At 37.6% G+C, this 27,498-nt stretch overlaps 1 protein-coding gene across 8 annotated transcripts in view; it reads left to right on the forward strand.

Moving 5' to 3' along the window:
* The window catches only part of LOC121442309 (cyclin-dependent kinase 12-like), a 76,466-nt gene that overhangs the window by 14,228 nt on the left and 34,740 nt on the right, over nt 1-27,498 (forward strand). For 6 of the 8 annotated variants that reach the window (XR_005973547.1, XR_005973548.1, XM_041643796.1 and 3 more), the window contains exons 3-9: nt 1,153-1,329; nt 3,006-3,148; nt 4,494-4,664; nt 10,429-10,618; nt 17,263-17,319; nt 18,095-18,196; nt 22,907-22,984. Coding sequence is in view for 6 of the 8 variants with exons in the window: in XM_041643796.1 (XP_041499730.1) it covers nt 1,153-1,329; nt 3,006-3,148; nt 4,494-4,664; nt 10,429-10,618; nt 17,263-17,319; nt 18,095-18,196; nt 22,907-22,984 (918 nt within the window). In the remaining 2 variants the exon portion in view is untranslated. The remainder of the gene's footprint in view (nt 1-1,152; nt 1,330-3,005; nt 3,149-4,493; nt 4,665-10,428; nt 10,619-17,262; nt 17,320-18,094; nt 18,197-22,906; nt 22,985-27,498) is intronic. The other 2 variants (XM_041643797.1, XM_041643801.1) reach the window with 1 other exon arrangement.

Raw genomic sequence — 27,498 nt, forward strand, 5'->3', positions numbered from 1 at the left:
CAGTGGTGGCATACCTTTAATCCCAGCATTCGGGAGGCAGACTCAGGTGGACCTCTGAGTTCAAGGCTAGTCTTGCCTACTGGAGAGAGTTTCAGACAGCCAGGGTGGTTATTCAGGTTCACCCTGTCTTGAAAAGCCAAAAAGAAAAAAACAGCAAAAAACAACTTGGCAGTGTAATTGAGGCTAGCATCTTTTAATTTCTAATCCTTCTGCCTGAACCTCACCAAGTTTAGATCCTTCCTTCCCCTTCCTCACCAGATATACTGGGCATTTAACTCAGGATCTGGCACCTGCTAGGCAAGAATTATATCACTTTGAATTAGAGAAATGGCTCAGTGGTTTAGAGCACTGCCTGTTCCTCTAGAGGACCTGATTTCAATACCTTCCTGGCAGTTTACATTCCATCTGTAACAACAGTCCCAAGGTATCTGATGCCCTCTTCTGACCTCTATAATCATTGCATGCATGTAGTGCATAGACTGTACATATAAAAATAAATATTAAGTGAGTTCAAAGCCAGCCTGGTCTACAAAGTGAGTTCCAGGACAGCTAGGACTGTTACACAGAGAAACCTTGTCTCAAAAAACCAAAAATCAAAACAAAACCAAAACAAATTAAAAAAAAATTGTAATTAAAGTATACCTAAAATATTAACATATTAAGAACATTCCCCCACTATTTTCACACATGAGAAAATAGGCGTATTCACAGTGCTTACTTTAAGTAATTTTACTATAATATTTGGTAAAATGAAAACACTTAATCTTGCTCTTTAATAAATTGGTTATATTAATCAGTTAATTAACTAATATACTTCAATAAGTTCTAACTTTTTAGTATGTTTTTAGATTTATTGTTATGGCTATGAAAGTTTTAGCTACATTAATGTATGCATACCATGTGTATGTCTGGTTCCGACAGAAATGAAAGGAAGGCATGGTATTCCTTGCAACTGGAATTATTTATAGTTGTGAGCTGTCAGGTCTGTGCTGGGAATTGAGCTGCAGTCCTCCTAAAGAGCCTATTTTGGCCCTTAGCCATAATTCCATAAGTAAAATCTTTAGTCTTTTTAATAGTTGTGCATAATAGTATTCTTTTAAAGCTTATTTGAGTAGTCTCTGAGTAATCTTTTTATCTCTCATCTCTACTCAGTCCAAAAGAAATGGTTCCATTAAAGCCTGCAAAAAAAGAGAAGGAGCAGAGAACTCGCCACCTACTCACCGATTTGCCTCTTCCTCCTGAGCTACCAGGTGGTGATCCATCTCCCCCAGATTCTCCAGAGCCAAAGGTGATTACGCCTCCTCAACAACCGTATAAAAAGAGACCAAAGTAAGTTCATCAGTTAAACTGATTAAGTTTTTTTGAGAAAGGGTTTTTCTGTTGCTATGGTGCCTGCCCTGAAACTCTCTGTAGAGCAGACTGGCCTCGATCTGACAGAAATCTTCCCGCCTTTACATTCCGAGTGCTGGGATTAAAGACGTGTGCCACCACTGCCCAGCATGTGACTTTTTTATTTTATGTGTATGGGTATTTTTTCTGTATGTAGTTCTGTGCCTTAAATACTCTCTTAAATACAGAGAGTCCCAAAGAGGGTGCTAGGTCTTCTGGGACTGCAGTTATAGTTAGTTGTAAGTCATCATGTAGGTGCCAGGAATTGAACCCATGTCCATGACTTTTAACTGCTTAGTTATCCGTCTCACCAGCACTTGAGGGATTTTTCTTCTTTTTAGTTTGTTTTTGAGACAGGGTTTCTCTGTCTAACTTTGGAACCTGTCCTGGAACTCAAGACCAAGCTGGCCTCGAACTCACAGAAATAACTCACCTGCCTCTGCCTCCCAAGTGCTGAGACTAAAGGCATGTGCCACCATGGCCTAGCTAGGGATCTCTTTTTAATTGAAGAGTATTCTCTTCTGTTTTTTATCTAAAATTTATATATCTTTTACAACTCATAGAAGCGGGAGTTAAAAAATACATCTTTTATTTCATTTTCATTGGAAACAGTCTTTGCAAGGATGCTTTTCTATTCCTACAGATCTTAGTTACTGTTTTCTCACTGTGAAGAGACACTATGGCAGAGGCAACTCTTGTAAAATAAACCATTTAATTGAAGGCTTTCTTACAATTTAAGGCATTTAGTCTATTGCCACAGTTGCATACAAGCACCATCCTGAGAACTACATTTTGATTCATAGGCAGATAGTGGGAATAATACTGGGTCGGGCTTTGGCTTTAGAAACCTCAAAAACCACCTCCAGTACACACTTCTTTCAATAAGGCCACACCTGCTAATCTTTCTAATCCTATCAAAGAATTTCACCACTTGATGACTAAATATTCAAATATATGAGCCTATGGCAGCCATTCTCATTCAAACCACCAAGCATAATACATAGCTAACGTTTTTGTTGTTGTTGAGACAGGAACTTACTATGTTTTTCTGGCTGGCCTGGAGCTCACAGAGATTGCATGCCTTTAATCCCAGCACTTGGGAAGTAGAGGCAGGCTGATCTCTTGATTTTAAGGTCAGCGTGCTCTATAGTGTGAGTTCCAGGACAGCCAGAGAGACCTAGCTACTTAGTGAGATCCTGTCTCAAGCGAAAAAAATAAAAACACCAAACCACATTTCTTTTGAAAAGCAATCCATGTACTTAGTGAAAACTCACACATTCTGCTGCACTACCAGCTTGTATCATTTTGAAGTCAGAATCCATTATAAACACTGACAGTTTATTATATTTTTTCTGCCATTTCAACAAAAATTTTATAAATAAAACTGGACAGTGGTAGCACACACCTTTAATCCTAGCACTTGGGAGATAGAGATTGATGGATCTTGGTGAGTTTGAGGCCAGCCTGGTCTACATAATGAATGCCAGGACAGGCTTCAGAGCTACACAGAGAAACACTGTCTTGAAAACAAAACACATTTAAACAAAACAAACAAATGTGTAAAAAGACAGTCATTTAATCGCAAGGTAACAGTTTTTAATTGGTTTTCTTTTTAGAATTTGTTGTCCTCGTTATGGAGAAAGAAGACAAACAGAAAGTGATTGGGGGAAGCGATGTGTGGATAAATTTGACATTATTGGGATTATTGGAGAAGGAACGTATGGCCAAGTATATAAAGCCAAGGACAAAGACACAGGTATTTCCTTAAAATTCTTGATGTCAGAAGCATAATAATTTAATAATTACTAGTACTTTAAATAAATTTAGTAAAGTAAGTTTTAGATTTTAATTTGTTCTCTTAATTATTAAGTAGATTAAAATGTTCCAAAAAATAGTTTTGTCAATTCTTAGTTTTGGTTTACTCTAGGACCTCCCTACACTAAGTCCTTTATATAAAATAGCCTAACATTTGCATGTAACCTCTGCCCATTTTCCTGTATAATTATCTATAGACTATTTGTTACCAATAAAAGCAAATTATGAATAAGCATTATTAATAATCATTCAAGGATTAATGACAAAGAAAATGATTTTTGAACATGTCCAGTTCAGACACTATCTCCTTCCATCTGGAAATGTTTTTAGTTTATAGTAATTTGTCCATGAATGACATACAAAATACAGAGAGCTGAGTGTATGGTAGTTTACTATTAAAGTTTTCCTTTTGAGCTAGTTCAGTGGTAGATGGTTTGCATACATTTGTGAGGTTCTGGATTTGATTTTCAGCATTACAAGCTAAAATTTTAAATTTTCTACATTTGTTGTCGATTCTGAATATTGATTTGACTTTTTGATAGGTTTTGTTTTTTGTTTTATATTCTGTTTTAGTCCTAGAATTTGAATTTAGGGCTTACACAAGAAGTCTATCAAAAAAGCTGTAATCCCAGTCTTCTTTGTTGTATATTATAAACTGTTTGTTGCTTTCTGGAAATTTTTATGTGTTATTTTGTGGGGAACGTATTTTATTTATTTATATAACTGATTTAACTTTTATGTCCATTGGTGGGAAGGTGCCATATCCCCTGGAACTGGAACTACAGACAATTGTGAGCTACCATGTGGGTGCTGGGAACTGAACATGGGTCCTTTGGAAGAGCAGCCAGTGTTCCTAACCACTGAGCCGTATTTAGCAAGTGCACATACATGTGTCTGTTTCTGGCTTTGGTTATATTTGCGTCATGGTACACAGCAAGGAGTCTGTTTTCTTCTACCATGTGATATCACTGGGGAAGCAGTGGTAGAAATTTAAGTTGGAGACAGCTTAGTCTACTTAGCAAAACCTTGTCTCAGAAATGAGAAAGAGAGGTAGGAAAAGAATGAGATTATGTATCAGCTTGAAGATAGGAATAAGGCTGGTTGTGTACCCTGATGTTAGAAGGCATTCTTACCATAGGCTCAAAGCTCAATCTCAGCCTCTTAAAGAAAAGAAGGGAAACAGAGGTTTTATGTAAAAAATACAAAAATGCGTATGTCTGAATACCGGTTCATGACAATGACTAATAACTGCAGTTGATTATAGTGACAGTCCACTTATATTTTTGCAGGAGAACTAGTAGCTCTGAAGAAGGTTCGACTAGATAATGAGAAAGAGGGCTTCCCAATCACAGCCATCCGAGAGATCAAAATCCTTCGTCAGTTAGTTCATCGAAGTGTTGTTAACATGAAGGAAATTGTTACAGACAAACAAGATGCACTGGATTTCAAGAAAGACAAAGGTAATAGTAGAATTTTCTGCATCTTTAATTTCATGTATATGAGATTTTATCTGCAAGCACACATATGCCTGCAAAAACAAAAACTGCTCTTAACTATAGAGTCATCTCTATCTCCATTTATATGAATCTTGGGGGCTGGGCAGGGAGAGTTGACGGGTTTCTATCTAAGTAGTACTAACCATTCTGTAACTCACTAAGTAGACCAGGCTGGCCTTGAACTCAGAGTTCTGCCTGACTCCGCCTCCAGAGATCTGAGATTAAAGATAAGCCCAGCATTTATTTATTTTTTAGATAGAGTCTCCTTGTAACGCTGACTCCTGGAAATTTCTGTATGTACACTTTACTATCTTCAAACATGAACTTAGGTATCTACTTTCCTCTGACTCCCAATTTTATTTTTTTTAAAGTTTATTTATTTATTTATTCGTGTACAGTGTTCTGTCTGCATATGTGCCTTCAAGCCAGAAGGGGGTGCCAGATCTCATTTTAGATGGTTGTGTGCCACCATGTAGTTTTTGGGAATTGAACTCGGGACCTCTGGAAGAGAAGCCAGTGCTCTTAACCTCTGAGCCATCTCTCCAGCCCCCAAGTGTATTTTTATCTGTATAAATGTTTTTGTCTGCGCGGAGGCCAGAAGAAGCACTAGATGTCCTGATACTGGGGTTACCAATGGTTGTAAGCAGCCATGTGGATTTTTAGAATTGAATAGAGATCCATTGCAAGAGCTACAAGTGTTCTTATTTACTAAACCATACTTGCTATGTAGAACAGGCTGGATCTCCTGGAGCTGGAGTTGTAGGTGGTTGTAAGCCACACATTGTTGTTACTGGGAACCAAACTTAGGTCCTCTGCAAGAGCATTATGAGCTCTTAAATGCTGGACTATCTTTCCAGCTCCTATTTTGTTTTTTAAGACAGGGTCTTATTATGTAGTCTAGGCTGGTCTCCAGTTTCTTGTTAACTTCTTCGTTCAACAGCCTGCCAAATAATGTGATTATAGTTTTATACTACCACACAATTTTATTTTTCCTTTCTTAGCTTGCTTACCACTGTGTGAACTTTTTAGGATATTATCTCACGAAGCTAGGCTAGCCTCAAGCTTTCTATATAGGTAAGGATGACATTGAACTTATTACCCTCATGCCTCTATCTTCCAAGTGCTGAGATTAAAGTGATGTGCTGCCATGTGTTCTGCCAGTGTCAATTTTTTTTTGACAGGTTGACCTCAGTCTTCTTTCTTTCTTTTTTTTCTAAGATCTATTTATGTGTACAAATGTTTACATGTGTATGTGCATGCCATATGTGTACAGTGGCCACAGAAGTCAGAGTTGTTGTCAGATCCCCTGGAACTGGAGGTATAAGTGATTGTAAGCCATCGTGTGGATGCTGGAAATTGAACTCGAGTCGTCTGCAAGAACCATGAGTGCTCTTAACCACTGAGTCATCTCTCCAGCCCCAGAGTTTTGCTCCACCCCCTTCGCCCCCAAGCACCTATTTGATTACTTTTCAACACAGGGTTTCCCTACGAAGTTCTGGATGTTCTGGAACTCTCTTTGTAGGCCAGTTTAGCCTCAAGCTCACAGGGTTCCAACTGTTTCTATATTCAAGTGCTTGTTTTTGTAAACTTGTTTTATTTCTATTTTATGTGTGTGGATGTTTTGCCTAAAATGCATGTTTGCATTTTATACATCCAGTACTGGTGGAGGACCTATAACTGACGTTATCGACAGTTGTGAGTAACAGAATGGGTGCTGGAATCAAATCTGGATCCTCTGCAATAACAGCAAGTGCTCTTAACTGCTGCTCCTTCCTTTTAGCCCCAAATCTTACTTTTTTATTATTATTTTTTTGGGGGGGTGTGATATGAGTTAAGGTGATTGCAGATGAGGGCTTTAAGAGATAGCCCCCTCATTATGAGGACCTGAATTAAATTCCTAGACATCACACAGAAGATTTAGGCATGGCGGAGTACACATGAAATCCCAGTGTCAGGAAAGCAAATGGGCAAGTCGTTGGCACTGGCTGGTCAGTCATCCCATTGGCTAAGTGAATTAAATAAAGCAAGAGACCCTGTTCTTAAAAAACAAGTTGGGACTGTCCAGATGGCTCAGCAGGTAGAGGTTCTTTCTTTCAGGATTGACAACCTAGGTAGATCCCACAGGTGACGTGAACCATTTCCTAATTTTTTTTTTTTGACCTTCCCATGCATGCCACGCACACACAAACAAAATAATTAACAAGAAAAAGACAATGAATGCCACCTGCATTGACCTAAAATATGTATTAGCAGATTAAGCTAGGTATGGAGTTATATTACTATAATCATAACTGGAGGCTGGGCCGAGGATCACAGGTTCAAAGTCTATGAAATATGTTTGAGTCCAACATAGGATAATATATAAAAACTTAATTCTTTTTTCAAAAGAGTGATTTTTGTTTGTTTGACTTTGCTAAATAGCATTGTTTAATAAAATATACATTTTTAGGCCAGGTACTGGTGGTGCTTGCCTTTAATATCAGCACTTAGGAGGCAGAGGCAGGCAGATGTATTCGAGGCCAGCCTAGTCTACAGAGTGAATTTCCAGGACAGCCAGGGCTACACAGAAAAATCCTGTTTCACAAACCAACTAAGCAAAACATGCATTTAAAAAACAAATACTTTATGTGTATGGGTGTTTTGTCTGTACATACCACATGTGTACATGGTGCCCACAGAGACTAGACATTAGATTCCCTGAACTGGGATTACAGACATGTGGGTTCTGGGAATCAAACCTGGATTCTCTCAAAGAACAGCCAGTGCTTGTAACAGCTGAGCCATCTCTCTAGCCCCCTAAACATTCTTTATGAATAAATTTCAAGGTAGTATGTAAGATAAAATTACTTAGTCAACTGATTTTTATAGTAGTTTTAGATTGATTTTAAGAAATACAGTAAAAATTTATATAGCCTTAATTTGAAGCCATCCTTGCATATATTCCCCAACATTGAACCTAGTCATGCACTCTACAACTAAGTGTGTGTGACTGTTATCATAGGTATGTAATGAACGTAATCATTTATGTTTGTGTAATTACAGTCTATGCTGCTCACAAATAGTTAAACATCTAAGTTTTTTTTTTTTTTGTTTTTTTGAGACAGGGTTTCTCTGTAGCTTTGGAGCCTTCCTGGAACTCCTTTTGTAGACCAGGCTGGCCTCAAACTCACAGAGATCCGCCTGCCTCTGCCTCCTGAGTGCTGGGATTAAAGGCGTGCGCCACCACCACCCGGCTACATCTAAGTTTTTTGTTGCTTTTTTTTTTTTTTTTAAGATTTATTTACTTATTATGTATACAATGTTCTGTTAACACATACACACCAGAAGAGGGCACCAGATCTCATAGATGTTGTGAACCACCATGTGGTTGCTGGGAATTGAACTCAAGACCTCTGGAAGAGCAGCCAGTGCTCTTAACCTCTGAGCCATCTCTCTAGCCTCTTTTGTTGCTTTTTTGAGACAGGGTTTTTCTTTGTAACAGTTCTGACTGTCCTGGAACTCATTCTGTAGACCAGACTATCCTGGGACCATTGGTAACCTCAGCTCCAGGGTAATTTGACATTCTCTTCTGGCCTCCTGCACACTTTTAATCAGTAGTACATACCATCACATAGATACATATAATAACAAAAAACCCCACAGCTGAGCCATATATCTAGTTTTTTCTAAGAAAAATCAAAGGTGCTTGTAAGGTGCAGTATGGGTTTTAGATATGAATTCCTAGTCCTCTAGTAGAGCAACCAGTTCTCTGCACTATCTCTCCATCCCATATCTGTTTTTCTAGTGTTATCTGGTCTTAGCTTAGTCTTCTCCAAGGTACTCCTTTAATTCCATTTTTCTTTATTGGAACTTTGAACTGTTTGAAAATGTTCAGGAAACTGAGAATGTTTGTGTCCTCATTCTGTTCTTTACCTCCCCCCCCAAAAAAAAAATGAAAAAAGGAAAAAAGAAATGCAAAGGGATGAGGAGCTGTCTTAGTGGATAAGTGCTTGCCGTGCAATCATGAAGACCCAAGCTGAGCATAACAATGCATGTCTCTGATCCTGCATTTCGTAAGGCAGAGAGACAAATGAATCTCAGGGACTCACTGCCCAGTCTCTCTAGCCAAAACAGTAAGCTTAGTAACTAAACAGTAAGTTTAGTGTGAGACTGTCTCAAAAAATAAGGTGGAGAATGATAGAAGAGGACAATAACCCAGAGTCAACCTTTACCCATGATACCATGTGTACATATGAGCCAGGGTGTCGTTGTGCACATACTGTGTGGACGTGCACACTTACACAAAAACATTCTATCTCTTTAAAAAATGAATGCATACCATTTGGGAAATGTGAGAGAGTTCTTGAAATCTACCCTATATATTAAGAATCCCTGCCTTGTACTGAGGATGTATAGCTAAATTATGGATTACTTGCCTAGTTACACTTGGTACCTTGGGTTGGATTTTTTTTTTTTATGGTACTATTGAACAGAATTATAAACCTGGAGGATTTTGTTGTGTTTTGCTAAGGTTTCAAAATGCCCGGACTTCTCTATAACTGTGTAGTTAAGGGTGACCTTTAATTTCTCTACCACACATGATTTATGAGGTATTGGACTCAAACCCAGGGTTTTGCTAGGCATAGTGGTGTGTGTCTTTAAACTTGGGAGATTTAGGCAGTTTGGGGGCCAGCCTGGTCTGCAGATCTACATATCTGTAGTGTAGGTTCAATGCCAGCCCTGTCGGAAAACAAAAACATAGTACAAACCCAGGATTTTATGCATGCTTGGCAAACACTCTCCCAAGTAAACTACAGCCTCAGCCTGTAGGACTAGAATTCCACATTTACAACATTGGTATAAATTCCAAATTCCCTACAGCTATTTTTAGTGTGTTTCTTACTACTTTTTACCCATTTCTGAATTTATGTGTTAGTCTGAGTTTATAGCACATGTGTGTGGGTACCATTGAGTTCAGAAGACATCAGATCTTCTGGAACTGCAATTATAGGCAATTGTGAATTGTGCTCCAGAGTTAGAGGCCAACCTGCATAGTCAGCTCCAGGCAAGCCAGGGCTACATATATATAGTAAGATAGATACTGTTTCAAGAAAGGGAGTAGAAAGAGGAGAGTTGGAAAAGGTGATTCAAAGGACCTTTATTTGCTTGCCAACACTCACATGTCAGTTTACAACTATCTGTAACTCCAGTTCCAGTGGATTCAGTACCATCTTCTGTCCTATGCATGATTCGTGCGTGGATGTGGTGCACTGATATATATGCAAACAAAACACTCTTCATATAAAATAAAATACGTCAAGAAAAAAAAGACCCAGTTTATAACAAATGGGCATGGTTGTCTTATACAAAATAAAACAAGAAAAACTATAATTGCCAGCTAATTGATTTGTCCCAGGGTCTGTAACTGTTAATAAACTTTTGATCTTGAAGTATATAATATAAAAATATAAGTTCTCTTAAAACATAAGTAATTCACATATAGGTAGTGTGGGTATCAAGATTTATTGGTTCATTACTTATTTAGTATAAATTATATTATAAATAAATAATTAATTATTGCAATAGTGTTATATATCCTTAGAAAAGGAAAATTATTTTATTAGTCTAATTTTTAGGTTATTTATCTATAAAATCGGTTGTTCCAGGGAGACTCTAGTTAACCTCTTTTATATTCAAATTTGGGAATTGTTATTTCAACTTTTTTAAAACATTTTTTCGTGTTATGTAGGTGCCTTTTACCTTGTATTTGAATATATGGACCATGACTTAATGGGACTACTAGAATCAGGTTTGGTGCACTTTTCTGAGGACCATATCAAGTCATTCATGAAACAGCTAATGGAAGGATTGGATTACTGTCACAAAAAGAATTTCCTCCATCGGGATATTAAATGTTCTAACATTTTGCTGAATAACAGGTAACATAATAAGCAAATGAGGCTAATCACTTGTTCCCTTTCTTTTGGATTTTGGTCTAGATAATTAGGATATAAGCAATGCAATTCTTTTTTACTTGTTCTACATGTTGAATGTGTTCATTTATTGTTGTCTCTCTCCTTTTGACCTCTTATATCTTTTCTAATGTAATGTTAGATTAATAAAATAGGATTTCAAATATTCTTTAATTGCCAACATTCTAGAGTATTAATCTACTAGAGAATATACCATATAGTTAAAAATAGTGCTGTTATCCAGAGAAAACCTAAATATATATTTGGTTCTTAGTATCCTTCTTTAGTGGAAAGAAACATCCCTCCCCTGTCAACTGACTTTGTCAGTTACTTCTTTTAGAGGAAGACCTTGCCTCAACACACACCCCCAACACACACACAAATTCTCATTCCCTCCCCCCTCCCCCCCTTCTCTCTCTCTCTCTCTCTCTCACACACACACACACACACACACACACACACAAACTCAAACTCACAGTTTGGTGGTGGTTGTGGTAGGAGGTGGAATAAGCAGCTGTGTGGGATTGCCTGAGATTGTCCAAATTTTAACGGTAAAAGCCTGGTAGTTTACACTCTGCAGCTGAGTTAAGGAGTAGAGCTAAGCAATTTAGCTTTTCAATTCAGTAAGAATTTTTAGACAGATGTAACATGAAGGAGGGCCAGGCTTGCTTGTTGGGTTTCTGTCCTGCCAGGTACCCCCAGCTGTTTAGCCCTAAAGAAAATCACACATAAGTCTCCATAAATTATAAGCTGATTGGCCCATTAGCTCTAGCCTCTCACTGGCTAACTCTCACATCTTTTTTTTTTTTAAAAAATATTTACTTATTTATTTATTTATTTATTATGTATACAATATTCTGTGTGTCTGCCTGCAGCCAGAAGAGGGCATCAGATCTCATTTCAGATCGTTTTGAGCCACCATGTGGTTGTTTGGAATTGAACTCAGGACCTTTGGAAGAGCATTGCCTTAACCTCTGAGCCATCCCTCCAGCCCATAACTCTCACATCTTGATTAACCCATTTTTCTGATCTATGTTAGCCATGTGGCTCAGTACCTTTTTTCAGTGGGGCAGATCACATCGTGCTGCTTCAGTGGTCTGGGCAGGAGTGGGAGGAATCAGCTTCCTCCTTCCCAGAATTCTCCTGTTCTCATTACATCATTTCTACTTCCTGTCTGGTTTTCCCACCTATATTTCCTGCCTGGCCAATCAGCATTTATTTAGAACATGGTTGACAGAATACAGACAATTCTCCCTCACCAGACAGAGTCTCAGTATGTACCGCAAGTGGTTTTTAACTATGATTCTCTTTCTCAGCCTCCCAAGTGCTGGGATTAAAGGCATACATCACTATAACAGACCATGTTAGTTTGTTTAATTTAGAGTCACCTGAAAAGATGCAGCTTTGAGGAATAAATAGAAATTATCAGAAAGATTGACAATGAAGAACCAAAATCTCTGACATTGCTTATACAAAAGCACATGAAAGAGAGCATGGCTGCAATACCAGCACTGTAGAAGCTAAGGAAGACTGAGGATTTGAAAGTAGAGTGGGAATAGAGCTCAATTGGTAGTGCCAGTGTGCACCAAGACCTATGTAGTACCACATAGCAGTTTCATGGCCAGCCTGAAACTGAGACTCTTAACTTCAAAAAGTAAAAAAGTAAATGGTGTATTATGTTTAGAAAACTATAAACATAATTATAAACATTATTACTGGAGCATGAAGTAAAGCAATTATGGTGAAAGGTGAATCCAAATTGTCACTAGGAACCAGTTTATGATTATGTATATCCTACTGAAGAGGTTCCTGTTACCTACAGTTCGGGAGGGGGGCATTCAAGATGTCTTTGTAAAGCAGTACTTTAAATTATACTTTAATGCCTTTATTGTAAGGGAAGCAAGACATATAAAGATTTATTCTTAAACTGGAACTATGTTTACATTCTTATAATCACAGCTAGTAGGAAAGTTAAAGTGAGAGAATCAGGAGTTTATGCTAGCTTGAACAATTTAGTAAGACACCATTTTGAAAAAAGTTTTTTTTTTTTATCCGTTCTCTTCCTGTCTCTGCAACTCAAAATATTCTACTAAGTCTATATCAATAATTCATAGTTCATCTGTAGTCTCAGCTACTTGGAAGACTGGAGCAGGAAAATTGTATATTTGAGTTTGCCTAGTAACTGGTAAGACTGTCTTGCTGGGCATAGTGGTATATGCCTTTAATCTCAGCACTTGAGTGGAAGAGGCAGATGGATCTCTGTGAGTTCAAGACCAGCATGAGCATGATCTGCATAGTTCCAGGACAGCAAGAGGTACATAGTGAGACCTTGTCTAAAATAAAAAAGATCTGTCTAAAGGTAAGTGTGGTAAACACCTTTAATTCTAGCCTTTGGGAGGCAGGGACAGGTTTTATTTTTAGGAGTTCAAGGCCATCATGGTCTCTGTTATGAGTTCCAGCCCTGCCAGGGATACATAGCAAGACTCTCAGTGAAGAAACAATTGGCGACTGGCTCAGCAGTTAAGTGCACTGGTTGCTCTTCCAGAGTACCCTGGTTTAATTCCCGGTACCCACATGGTACTTTACAGCTGTCTGTAACTCCAAGATCTGCCATCCTCATACAGGCAAAACACCAATGCATATTTAAAAAAAAAAAGAAAATAAAAATAAAAAAATTATTTAAGAAAGAAAAATACAACTGTTTTGTCCTGGAATTTTCTGTAGACCAGACTGGCCTCAAACTCAAAGATCTGTCTGCCTCTGCCTACTGAGTGCTAGGATTACAAGTGTGCACACCACTACCTGGCTGAAAAAAAACAATGAGTAAACTAGGATTATAGCTGGCTATAGCTGTGGCTCAGTAGTATAGCCCTAAATTATACAACAAAAGAAAATTTAATGATAGCTGTCAGTTTGAGGCTTTTTGGCACTTAGTATTTTATTTTCTTCTTCCTGAGAGGATATCTCGGAACAAGTAATAATTATAGTTCTGTTTTATATATATTTTTAGTGGGATCCCCTTTGACTAGTCCCTGACTTCTAGAGTCATAGAGATTGAAATTTTATATTAAATTGAAGTCCATCATGGTTACTAATTGAGATGTGCGAAGCCACAAGCCAACTTGATCCTTCAAATTTCTAATCCTGCTCACTTTGCTCTGTACTCAGTGGTCTTCATTTTTATTGGGTGCCACAGAAGATAGGGTCTTCTCCATCAGTAGAAGTATTTATTGGTTCTTCAACCATTCCAGGCTTAGCTCTGAGGGTTCTGTGAATGACTATGTATGTTGGACATATTCCAGTTATTTAGCACAAGCACAAGGTGGTTATCAGGGGTGGGGGGAGAAGAGTATCTTTAAGTCAGGCTTGGTGGCAGAGGTTTATCTACATAATGAGACCCTGTCTAAATAACAAAATTAAGTTGAATCCAAGAGAAATGGCCAAAAAGACAGGAATAAGGAAAATAGTGACAGCAATATGGTCATGTTTAAAAAGGGAGTAGTCATAGATATCAGATTACAAATTATAATACTTAAAAAGAAAATTTGCAAAGCATAAGGTCAGAGGTGACATTAACACACAGTTAAGGGAAGGAAATATACTGTGATAGACAGTTGAATTTCAGGAAAATAAGGTGCTAAGTACTTGAAGATCATTTCAAAAGACATTTTAAAGTCACAGTCTCAGAAAGGATTTTTTGCTATTTATATGTGGATCTGTTTTCTTTTTGTCACTGGAATATAATAAATAAAATAATAGCAGTTTTTGTTCATGCCGAAATTTGGCAGTACTTCCACAACAGAGTTTCAGGCTAGCTTTAGCCATAAGACCTTATCTTTAAATATATAATTAATAAATGTGCTGGGAATATAGCATAGTTTTAGAGTTCTTTTTTTTCCTTCCTTCCACTTTATATTTTTTAAAAATATTTTTGAATGATTTATCTAATTTTATTTTTATGTGCATTGGTCTGAAGGTGTCAGATCTCATGGAACTGCATTTTCAGACAGTTGTGAGCTGCCATGTGGGTGCTGGGAATTGAACCCAGGTCCTTTGGAAGAGCAGTCAGTGCTCTTAACCGCTGAGCCATCTCTCCAGCCCCCTCCCCCTTTTTAATATTTATTTATTTACTTATTTATTATATATACAATATTCTGTCTGTGTGTATGCCTGCAGGCCAGAAGAGGGCACCAGATCTCATTACAGATGGTTGTGAGTCACCATGTGGTTGCCGGGAATTGAACTCAGGACATTTGGAAGAGCAGTCAGTGCTCTTAACCGCTGAGCCATCTCTCCAGCCCAGTTTTAGAGTTCTTCTCTATCATATATGAGGTTCTAATTCAGTTCCCAGCATCACAAAAAGAAACAGGGACAGTGAGATGGCACTTGCTGCTAAGCCTGATGGGAGTTCACAGGGTGGAAGAAGTGAACTGACTCCTGACACACACACACACACCATGGCATACATACAGAAATAAAGACTAATAGCCACCTTTAATACCTGCCTAGAAATAAAGACTAATAATTACCTTTAATTGCACTTGGGAGGCAGAGACAGGTAGATCTCTGAATTTATTGCCAGCCTGGTGTACAGGGCAAATGTCCAGGACAGCTAGAGCAGCACAGACAAGCCCTGTCTCAACAACAACAACAACCAAAAAAAGCAAAAAAAAAAAAAACAAAAAACAAAAAACCCAATAACCAAACAAGTGAAGAAGTACTTTTCTTAGTCCCTACTGTGATTCATGTAGCAAATGCTGGTGATTTCAAAGGATAGCAAAATTTCCATAGATATATTCTTGAAATGTAATTTTTGGTTCTCTTTTGTACCCTGATTTTGGTTCCTCTTGGGAACTCAGGATAGCAATAGTCAAGAAATTGAGTTTTTTTTGTTTGTTTCTTTTTTGCTGTTTTGTTTTGTTTTTCGAGATGGGTTTTTTTCTGTGTAGCATTGGAACCTGTCCTAGAACTCATTCTGTAGATCAGGCTGGTCTTGTCCTCACAGAGATCCACCTGCCTCTGCCTCCTGAGTGCTAGGATTAAAGACGTGTGCCACCACCACCTGGCTGTCTTTCTTGATATTTTTTTATTTTTATTTTATAATTTATTTATTATGTATACACTGTTCTGTCTGAAGACCAGAAGAGGGCACCAGATCTGTTACAGATGGTTGTGAGCCACCACGTGGTTGCTGGAAATTGAACTCAGGACCTGTGGAAGAGCAGTCAGTGTTCTTAACCTCTGAGCCATCTCTCCAACCCATTTTTCTTGATAGAAGATAAATATTCCTTTACTTTTTTTCTTTTCTTTTTAATTTGCTTATTAATTAAACTTTAAAATGTTATGAGCCAGGTGAAGTTGTTCGTGTTTATAATCCCTACATTTGGGATGCTAAAACTAGAGGATTATCATAAATTCAAGGCAAGACTGTATGATGTAGTGAGATCATGTTTCATATAGTAAAGAAGGAATATTTTGGGCAAATAGATAAAGGTGTTCAGACTCTATGATAATGGTTGATTTTAATGTAAAGTTTTGCTGCTATTACTTTTCTTGTTTCAATAGTCTGTCCCTTTGCTCATACTTTTGGGGACCACCTCCTGGGATAACCTCTTTCCTATACCCTCTGATTATATATTTATTTATGTACATTCATGTTTTACTTGTGTGTATGCCTGTGTAAGAGTGTTGGTTCCTCTGAAACTGTAGTCACAGACAGTTTTGAGCCACCATTTGGGTGCTTGTTATTGAACCTGGGTCCTCTGGAAGAGCAGTCAGTGCTCAACTGCAGAGCCATTTTTCCAGCCCGTACTATCTGATTTTTGTCTTACCTGAGCTATTGGGTACCTTGAATGTTCTCTGCCACTCAGCTGTATATCTTCAGTTATTTGTGCTATGAGACAGGATCATACTCTGAGGCCCAGGCTAGCCATGAACCTGAACCCCTTGCCTCTAATGCTAGGATTAGAAGTATGTGCCATCATGCCTAGCCTTAACTATCTCTTAGTCTAGAACAGACCATTTCTCCCCACCCCTTTCATTATTAGGTTATTACTTTAGCGGGTACTAGACACACATGTCTGCCGTAAAATAAATATTCAAAGGTGGCGGTGTACACCTTTAATCTCAGTATAACGAGGTGGCCTCTGTGAGTTCAAAGCTAACATGGTCTATAGAGTGAGATTGAGGCCAGACAAGGCTATGTGGAAAACTCTTGTCTAAAAATAATAATAAAGAAACAAAATGAAATAAGTAGTTAAAACTGTTGTGGGAGATGCATACCTATAGTTACAGTTCTTGATGGGGTTGAGATGAGTTGATGATGCTTAAGTCTAGCAGTTGGACACCATGCTGGGTAACAAATGAACGTGAAAAGATAGAAATCGGATTTAAAAATTCAATAATATATATGTGTGTGTATATATATATATGTTTTATGAGGCATTACAAACTTTGTTAGGAGAGGCTAAAATGGGGAGGGTAACCTTTTAGAAATAATTACGTATTATTTTTTTTTATAATTCTTTTAGGTTTAATTGGCACTTATGTTTCCAAGTGTAGTTTGAGAGTTGTTTCTTATGAAAATAATTGTTTGTTTGTTTGCTTTACAGTGGGCAAATCAAACTAGCAGATTTTGGACTTGCTCGGCTATATAACTCTGAAGAAAGGTAAGGCATTGATTAAAACTCCGTATGGGAAGGTTTATTTGTATCTCATAATTTTAGGTCAACTTTGACACGACAGGAGCAGTGTCTCTAAAGAAAAAAAAGTAAAACTGTGGGAATTAGAGAAGAATCCTTTTAATTTTTTGATACTCAAATTCTACAAACTATAATGACTATTAAAACTCCTTAAGTATTTGAATGTGTTCCAACCTAATTGTTTTTGTTTATTCGCTTATATTACACTCAGTGTGGTAGAACTCACAGAAATACACACCTACCTCTGTCTGCATAGTGGCCTAGTGTTGGAGTTAAAGGTGTGGGCCATCATGCCCAGTCTCATTCATTTTTTTTAAAAAAGACTCTTTGTTTTTAATCTTGTATGGGTTGCTTTCACACGCTTGACTGAAGTGGTATCAGATCATCTTAAAGTTGGGTTTGTGTTGTGTCATGTGTCTTTGTGTCTGTTTATGTCTGAGTGTCTTCCACGTGTGTGTGGATTGCTGGCCTTAAAGGCATGTGAACATCTCATGTACCACCTAGATCTTAGACATTGTTTGCATTCTTCAGTCAGCCCTTCACTGAAATAAGTTAACACAGATTGGACTAGAAGTGCTTTCATCTTTCACTTCTGTACAGCTTCCTTTTGACCTGCTAATTTGCTGTTGGAATTGGTTTAACAATCTCATCTTCAATTGGCAGCTATTTCCATTGGTTTTTAGTTACACATTTTCCATCAGATGCCATTGTACATTTACAACCTGATGGTTTTATGTTTCAGTCGCCCTTACACAAACAAAGTCATTACTTTGTGGTATCGACCTCCAGAACTGCTACTGGGAGAGGAGAGATACACACCAGCCATTGATGTTTGGAGCTGTGGGTAAGACTCTTTTAGCCTTTTGCTTTGTTTGTAATTCACATAGTATTAATATATACTGTTTCCCGTCTGTTAGCCCTTTGTCTTTCATCCTAAGTGTATGTACACTTAACACACATGCATAAATATAGATAAAAGTAAATTATATTTTTTTTCAAAAAAGGAAACAATTTAGCAACTTGTTTCAGTTGCCCAGTCTTTCCTGAATCTGGTAATGCTTCTGTCTTAGCCTCCAGTTAGCGTGTATCACTATGCCCAGCTTATCTCAAGTCTCATCATTGTCATTTGTTTATTTAACAGTCTCTATAGAAAACTAGATCATTTATTCTATAGACTTCTCATAGGCTGGGTATCTGTTGTTGTCGCTGTCTTTTTTTTTTTTTTTGGTTTTTCGAGATAGGGTTTCTCTGTGGCTTTGGAGCCTATCCTGGAACTAGCTCTGTAGACCAGGCTGGTCTCGAACTCACAGAGATCACCTGCCTCTGCCTCCCGAGTGCTGGGATTAAAGGCGTGCGCCACCATTGCCCAGCATCACTGTCATTTTAAAAAAAAAAAAAAAAAAAAGAAAATGCTAGGAATGGAATGTAGCTCAATGACTTGCCTGCCTAGTATGTGAAATCCTGGGTTTAATATTCAGTACTACAAAAGGTTAGTTATGTCATTTTGTTTACCAATTTTCAAAGTAGTGAGGTGATTTTTCTACTGTCATGCAAAATGACTTGTTTTATTGGTTTTCTTATTTATTATGTTCATTAGGAACTGATAGACTTACATATTTGATGTAACAATTGTACTCTTTAAAAATACATAATTATTTGTGAAAGTATGTGAGAGGGAAAGAGAAAAGAGGAGAATAGAAGAGAGTAAGCATGAGCATATACCATGCTTCTGGGAGTGCCCATTTAATCCCGAAAAGGGTATCAGATCCCTTAGGGCTAGACAGGAAGTTGTGAGCTGACTGATGAGGTGCTAGGAATCAAACTCTGGTCCTCTTCAGGACAAGAAAGTGCTCTTGATATTCTAGCCATTTATCCAGTTTTTATTGTACTAATTCTTTTTCAGACTTTCTAATTTTTGTCTAGTCTAAATTTGATCAGGTTAGTTGTTGAATACTCTTGATTTATTGTTAATAATCTTTAATAGTCTTCCTCATTTTCATGTTCCAGCCTTCTATCTGCTGTCAGCCATTTCTCTTAAGAAGTGTTCCTTTTTGATCTGTTTACTCCCACCCCCTTCTCTTCCTTCCTTTTCATTTTCTACTCAGGGTATCTCTTGCCCTGGCTATGTTGATTTATACTATAGACCAGTCTGACTTCATATTTGTGGCAGTCTTCCTGCCTCTTCCTCCTAAATACTGCGTTTGTAAGTGTGTACCAACATAGCTATTCTGAATTTTTTTTTTCCTTTTTAGCTCAGGGTATCATCAAGCTCTTTGTATAGCCCAAGAAATCCTTCAACTCCTAATTTATCTGCCAGGTATTGGGATTGCTGATTTGTATACCATTCCTGGCTTGAAAATGAAATTAGAAGCTACATCTATGTTAAAGATCAAAGTGCTTTTATTTTTATTTATTCTTTTGAGACAGGGTCTTGTTATATAGCCTTATCAGGCTGGGAAGTTGATATATAGTCCAGGCTGACCTGGAGCTCAGCCACCCTGTCCCTTCAAGTGCTTAAGCATGTACCACCATGCAAGGGGCCTAAATATTCTAAATGGCCCACATTTGTTATTAGTAGGTGGTGTGTCACACTGCTGACACCTTTCATTGGTTATGATTCCCACATCCATACTTTGTAAAATAGTGTGTCATCTTTCCCATTTTTCTCCCTTCCTTTGCTAATAAGTCTTTAAGGGAGTGCTATAGTTTTTATTTTTATAATTCAACAAGATGGTAGCCTATCTAAATCAAATGATGCTTTAATTAAGTTTAAATGACTGAATTTGGGTATATTTATATTCAAAAACCCATTTTATTATAGCTAAGCTGGAAAGTTAACAACCTATTAAGATGAAGGAGGAAGAACTAGAGGCAGGGAAATTAGGTTCAGACACATCCTTAAGGCTATATGAGAGACTCTTATCTCAAAAAAAAAAAAAAAAAAGATCTGCCTGCCTCTGCCTCCGCTGCCCTGCGGGTTTTGGTTTTTTGTTTTGTATTATTTTTTCAGCCTGTACATCCTGCTAGCTTACTGTGATGACTAAAATGTTGATTACATGATGTAGTTTTTCACACCACTGGAAACTGAAATCAAAGAAATACTGGTAGAGGGGCTGGAGCCAGTAAAGTTGGCTCAGTGATTAATACCACTTGATGCCCTTGTTGAGGAACCGGGGTTTGGTTCCCACCATCCATAACTCCAGTTCAGGGGATTTTGATATCTTTGATCTCCAGGGCATGTGCATAAACATGTTCATACCCCCATCCCAACACACATAATACATATAATTTAAAATAAAATTCTTGGGGGGGTAGAAGATTGCTCAGCAGTTGAGAGCACTTGCTGCTCTTCCTGTGGATGACCATGGATCAATTTCTAGTATACAGAACAGGCAATATTTGTAATTCTAGCTCAAGGGGATAAAATACTTCTAGCCTCCAAGAAGCCCACACATAAATAATAAAAAAATAAGCCAGATAGTGGTTGTGCACACAATCCCAGCACTTGGGAGGCGGAGACAGGTGGACCTCCGTGAGTTCAAGGCCAGCCTGATCTCCATAGTGATTTCCAGGACAGGCTCCAAAGCTACAGAGAAACACTGTCTTGGAAAAACAAAACAAAACAAAACAAAAAAAGCTGTGTAGTGGTATCACACGCCTTTAATCCCAGCACTCGTGGGCGGGGGGGGGGGGGGGGGGGGGGGGGCGCGGCAGATGGATTTCTGTGAGTTCAAGGCCAGCCTGGTCTACAAGAGCTAGTTCCAGGACAGGCTTGATAACTACAGTGAAAACCTGTCTCAAAAAACCAAAACAAAAACATTTTCAAAGTGGGGTGTGAATATGATCAAAATACATTATATAGAATTCTAAAAGAATTAAGGAAACATATTTTATTTAAATAAAAGTGTATACAGAGTATTTAAATAAAAGTGTATACAGCGTCCAGGTGGTGGTAAAGGCCTGAAATCCTGACATTTTGGAGATGGTGGCTGAAGAATTGGGACATCAGGGCCAGCCTAGGCTACATGAGAATATATGTCCCTAAAACCCAACAAAAAGTACATTAAAATAATTAGCACCACAATATTGGCACTTTTTATTTTTTTGTTTTTTAAATGTTTTGGAAACCAGATCTTTTTATATATCCCTTGACTGTCCTGGAACTCATTATGAAGACTGCTAGGCTGGCATCCAACCCAGATCCAACATTCTTCCTCCCAAGTGTTGTAATTGAAGGGGTGCACCACAACCTTCAGCGTATTTTTGTTTAGGTATAGGTAAATGTCTGTATCTGGGTATATGTCCACCAGTTTAGTGCCCATTGAGGCCAGAGGCTTCAGATCTCCTAGAGTTGAAGCTACAGATTGTTTCAGACAGAGGAAATGTATGGAGTATTCGTATTTTTCCCCTTTACATTTATCTGAAATACTTTCAAGAAATATCATCTTATATAACCATAATATAATTATGAAAATCAAGAAATTTAAAATACCTGGGCAGTATAGTGCAAACCTATAATTTTGAACCCCATCATGAAGGCAGGAAGATCCCAGTTTTGAGGTCAACCCGAGAGCTAATTAGGAAAGGAAGTTTGTATAGGATAAATATAGTCCTTATTTCAGTTTTATCCTTATACTAATAATGTCCTAGAGATAACTCTTTGTTTATTTCAGGATCGAATTAGTCTGTTTTTTATTTTTTAAAACCATTTCTCTGCTGTTGAACATCCTAGTTTCTAACTTGTAGGTTCATGTGATCTTTCCACCAAAGTTTTTATATTAAGAGTTTTATTTTATTGTGTGTGCAATTATTTTGTTTACGTGTATGTATTTATGTTTTCCATTATATGTCTGACATATACAGAGCTCAGAAGAAGGTATTAGATTCCCTGGGAATGGAATTACAGATTCTTGTAAGCCACCATGTAGTTCCTGGGAATTAAACCCAGGTCCTCTTCAAAAACAAGTGATCTTAATCACTGAGATACCTCTTTAACCCTGATGTTTCTTTTTTCTAATGTTTTATTTTATTTATATTTGGTTATATGTGTGATGTGTATGCATGTGAAAATGTGTGTTTCCCTTTTGTTATTTGCTGCTGGCCCAACTTCAAAGGATTCTCCTGCCTTTGGCTCCCATCTTGCTATAGGATCATTGGAATTATAGGCACACCACCACACTCAGCTTTATGTGCCTTCTGTAGATTCAGACACAGGTGTCAATCTTTGCTTGACCCACTGAACCATCTCTCTGGCTCTGAGTGTCCATTTCAAAATAACAAAGGTATTTAGATAAAAATCATTTAAAAGCCTTGATGAAATTGATTTTAGCTGATAATACATTGGTTTCTTTGCAATTATATTGCCAGAGAGGTTATCATAGTATTGCATAGTTCTACAAAGAAAGTTAATTATGAAAAGTTAATAATCTCTTTATAGAAACAGCTAGCCATCCTTGTAAAATTGTCTATAATTCCTTAGATTGTCATGGTTATCGACATAATTTAGATAGGTTCAAAGGATTTCTTTCTAACCTTTAAATTTTATTCTTTTTAGATGTATTCTTGGGGAACTGTTCACAAAGAAACCTATTTTTCAAGCCAATTTGGAACTGGCTCAGCTAGAACTGATCAGGTACTGTTAGACATATGCCCTTAAGTGCCTGCTTCTTAAACTTCTTTCACTCTCAGCCTGTTTTCATCTCAGAAGATTTTTACATAACCCCAGGGAGTAGAAGTATTTAATGTTTACTGATGATAAATTTTAAATTTAAAGTAATCTTTGGCATAAACTTATAATTTATTAAAGGTAAAATTAAACTTGTATAGTAATAAAATATTTATGCTTGTTTATTTTTATAGTTGAATTTATTTTAATTTTTAATTTATGTGTGGGCATGTGCATATGGGTGTCAGCCTTATACTCTTATAACTTTTCGATACATGGACCTCATGGTTGCATAGAACCAATATACTACTACTTGTCCAATGACTTCCACAAATACTCATGTACAACACACACAAAGAAAGAACTAAGTAGAAAAAAAAGACTATTTTTAGATACCAGGTGGGACTGGGAAGATGGCTCAGTAGATATGATCACTGACTGCTCATCCAAAGGACCTGAGTTCAGTCTAGCATCCAAATAGCAGCTTAAAACTTTCTTTGGCTCCAGTTCCAGGAAATGTGACACCCTCTCACAGATATACATGCAGGCAAAACCTCAGTGCACATAAAATAAAAGTAAATGTTAGAAAAAGTACACCAGGCATAGTGGCACTTGTCTTTAATTCCAGCACTTGAGAAGCTAGAGGCAGACCTGGTCGACATAGTGAGTTCTAGACAGGTCACCACTACATAGTGATACCTTGTTTCAACATAAATAATGTAAATAAAAGAAATCACTGGAAAATCATTTATTTTTTTAATGAATCTCCAGTGATTAACTCAAATAGTTTATAATATCAAAATATTCTAACATAATACAATCTAAACATAGACTGATTTGATACTTACATCCTTAAGAATGGTTGTAGGGATTTGTTTTTAATATTTATTTTTACTTTATATATATTGTTGTTTTTGCCTGTATGTATGTCTGTTTGAGGGTATCAGATATTGGAGTTACAGACAGTTGTTAACCCCTGAGCCATCTCTCCAGCCTGTAGGAATTTATTAAAAGCTTTTCTTATTTTGGGGGAGGGGCAGGGTAGTATTCCTAGCTGTACACCGAGATCCTCCTGCCTTTTGAGTGCTGGGATTAAAGGTTTGTACCATCATGCCTGGCTAAAACTTTTGTTTTCCTTCCTTTCTTTCCATGTTTGTTTTTTCAAGGCAGGGTTTCTCAGTACCCCTGGCTGACCTTAAACTCCAGAATCCCGACTAACCGTGCCTTCAGAGTGCTGGGATTAAAGACATGCACAACCACACCCAGCTAGTTTCTAAAAGAACCAGAAACTAAACATATATTAAGACACTGCAGTTTACAACATGATAGTCTCAAATCTGAGCTGAATTATTTTAGACAGTGTTCATTAGCATTTTGTAGGATTATACCACATACATCGCAGGTTGTATGTTCAGAATCAAGATTCAATGAAGGAATATAACACAACACTGGGGAATGCTGTCAGAAACATCTCAGACTTAGCACACATTTGATTTCTAGTTAGCTTTTTGGTTGTTTTATATATTACTGTTGCCAAATTTGTCATGATTCAGCTATGCAACCCTTCGTCATAACCCCCACTTTTAAAAGTAGATAATGATTAGATAATCAAATCCTCCAATTTATATAACATTTTTCAATTATTCCATCAGATGATATTATAATAAATTTCTCTTTGCTCATCCAGCTTGCCCTCTCTTTTGTGTCAGCCTGTAGACATAGAAATTCAGTTTTAGGGGAATGGAGAGATGGCTCGGCAGTTAGTGTAGTTCATAAACATATGTTTTTGTTTTTCAAGATCAGGTTTCTATGAGTATCCTTGGCTGTCTTTGAACTGACTCTATAGAGCAGGCTGGCTTGAACTCATAGAGACCTACCTACCTTTGCCTCCCCACTGCAGGTATTAAAGGTGTGTGCCACCATGCGTTTTGAATTTTATCTATTTGAGTGTTTACTTGCATATATGTAATTGCACCACATGTATGCTTGGTGTCATTGGAAGCCAAATGAAAGCATTGGATCCTGTATAACTGGAGTTACTAGAGGCTGTCAGCTGCCATGTGGGTGCTGGAAACTAAACCTGTATCCTACTTAAAAGTGCTTTTAACCTCTGAATTTCTCTGACTCTATAATGTCAAAGTCTTACCTTTATGTTTTTATTCTTTGTCATATACAAATATGCTTTATTTGAGAACAGTGTTGCTTTTAATACTAGCTGTGTAGAAGGCCAAGGCAGTACGAATCATTAAAGTTTGAGTTCAAGGCCAGCTTGAACAAAGTGAATTCCCCCATCTCAAAAATAGAAATAGAAAAAACTGGCAAGATGGCTCAATGGGTAAAGGTACTTGTTCCAAGATTGATGACCTGAGTTCAGTCACTAATACTCATGATAGAAGGAGGCACTCCCAAAAGTGTCCACTGACTTTTACAAATGTAAAAATACAATTGTTGAAAAAAGTATTTTTTGGACCAATCTCCTTGAAAAAAGATCTATGAAGCTTCAGCTCCTCATATGATGCCTTGTGGTTGATGGTGGTGTCAGTGTTTGTAAAACCAAATGTGCAATGGGCTAGTGAGATCACTTCTTGGGTGCACAGGTGCTTACCATTATGTTTGACAAAAAAATTCCATCTGTAGGACCCACGTGGTAAAAAGAGAGAACTGACTCCTGAAAGTTATTTTCTGATATCTACTAGTATGGTGTGGCATATGCACCACTTCCACAAAAACGCATAAACATAAATGTAATTGAAATCATTAAAACAATAAAAAGTAAAATGGGAGCTGGGTAGATGGTTCAGTGGTAAAGTATTTGCTGTGCAGTTTAGGATAAGCTGAATTTGATCCCCAGAACCTATATATAAAAAGCTAGGTGTCTTATTGCATGCTTGTGGCATCAGTGCTAGTGAGGCAGCAATAGGCGATCTTGACACTTACTGACCAGAGCCAGTTTATCCCCTTCAGCAAAGAAAGGGCCACGAGAGAAAACTTGTCTCAAAAACAAGATGAATAATGTTTAGGGAACAGCTTCTGAAGTTTATCTCCATATACACATACATACCCATAAATAAAGAATGCTGTTTTTTCTTTTGTTTTTGTGTGGATGGCTACTTTATTCTTAGCTTTAGCTCAGTCCAAGGAAAGAAGTGTTGCTGGCCATGGTGGTGCACACCTTTAGTCGCAGCATTTGGGAGACAGAGGCAGGCAGATCTATATTTCAGGACAGCATGGTCTACAGAGTGAGTTCCAGGACAGTCAGAGCTACAGAGAGAAACCCTGTCATGAAAAACAACCAAAGAGCATAATTCTTTGTGGAATACATGTTTTCTTTCTCCTTTGACCATGTAGTTCGTGACCTGAGGATTGAACTCAAATCAGGCTTGGCAGGAGGAGTTTTCTCACTGAGCTGTTTCTCTAGCCAGTTTTAAAATGTAACCTCTATATAGACAATTTGAGGATTCCTTGAAGAATGGAATTTGGCACCTCTTGCTATACTTTGCTTTTTTCACTTTTCCTTTTCTTTTCTCTGTTCCTTTCCCTTTTTCTTTTGGATTATATTTGTTTGATTTTTCATTTTAAAGCAGAGTCTCTCTTTATAGGCCATACTGGCCACAAATTTACAATCCTTTAACCTCAGCCTCCTAAGTGCTGGGATTATAGGCATGTATGACATTTCCTTTTTCTTATTCAATAAAATGTATTGGAAAAATATAACAAGCAAATGTAGATGTAAACAGTGATATAACTCATTGTAATAATAAATGCTCAGTTATCTATAAACATTTCTTTCTTTTAAAAAAGGAACAAAGTCTAGGCAGTGGTCGTGCATGCCTTTAATCTCAGCACTCGGGAGGCAGAGGCAGGTGGATCTCTGTAAGTTTGAGGCCAGCCTGGTCTACGAGCGAGTTCCAGGACAGCCAGGACTGTTATATAGAGAAACCTTGTCTCAGAAAAACAAAATGATCCCCCCCCCCAAAACAAAAAACAAAAAAGTAAAGAGAGGAAAGAAAAAGGAAGCAAAACAGGTTCTCTGTAGCCCAGGCTGTCCAGGAACTTGCTCTATAAACGAGAATAGATTCAGCTGCCTCTAACTCCAAAGTGCTGGGATTAAAGGTGTGCACCATCTCTTAAAATTTTTCCTATTTGAAATTAATTCTGTCAGATGTGGGGTGGCCTCTGGAAGAAGAGACAGGTTCTTGAACTCTGTCTGTGTAATATGTCCAAGGCTCTCCTGGTCTATGTAATATGTCCTGGAAAGCCGGGCCTAATAGAGAGACCTGGCCTGTTCCAAGGGGGGGGGGGGAGGAGAGGTAATTAATTCTAAATGAATGAGATAAAATTGATAAGAATAAAAACCTTTTGTAAATCATGCTTTATAAAATATGTGAATCATTTGGATTGTATTTTCAATAGTTTTCTCTTGCTGTCTTTCAGTATTTCCAGTATGTTTTCTTTTTTTTTTTTTTTTTTTTTGGTTTTTC

The sequence above is a fragment of the Microtus oregoni genome, unplaced genomic scaffold (genome assembly GCF_018167655.1).
Source record: "Microtus oregoni isolate MIOR12 unplaced genomic scaffold, Mior012 000091F_ref0000469, whole genome shotgun sequence".
Classification (NCBI taxonomy): domain Eukaryota; kingdom Metazoa; phylum Chordata; class Mammalia; order Rodentia; family Cricetidae; genus Microtus; species Microtus oregoni.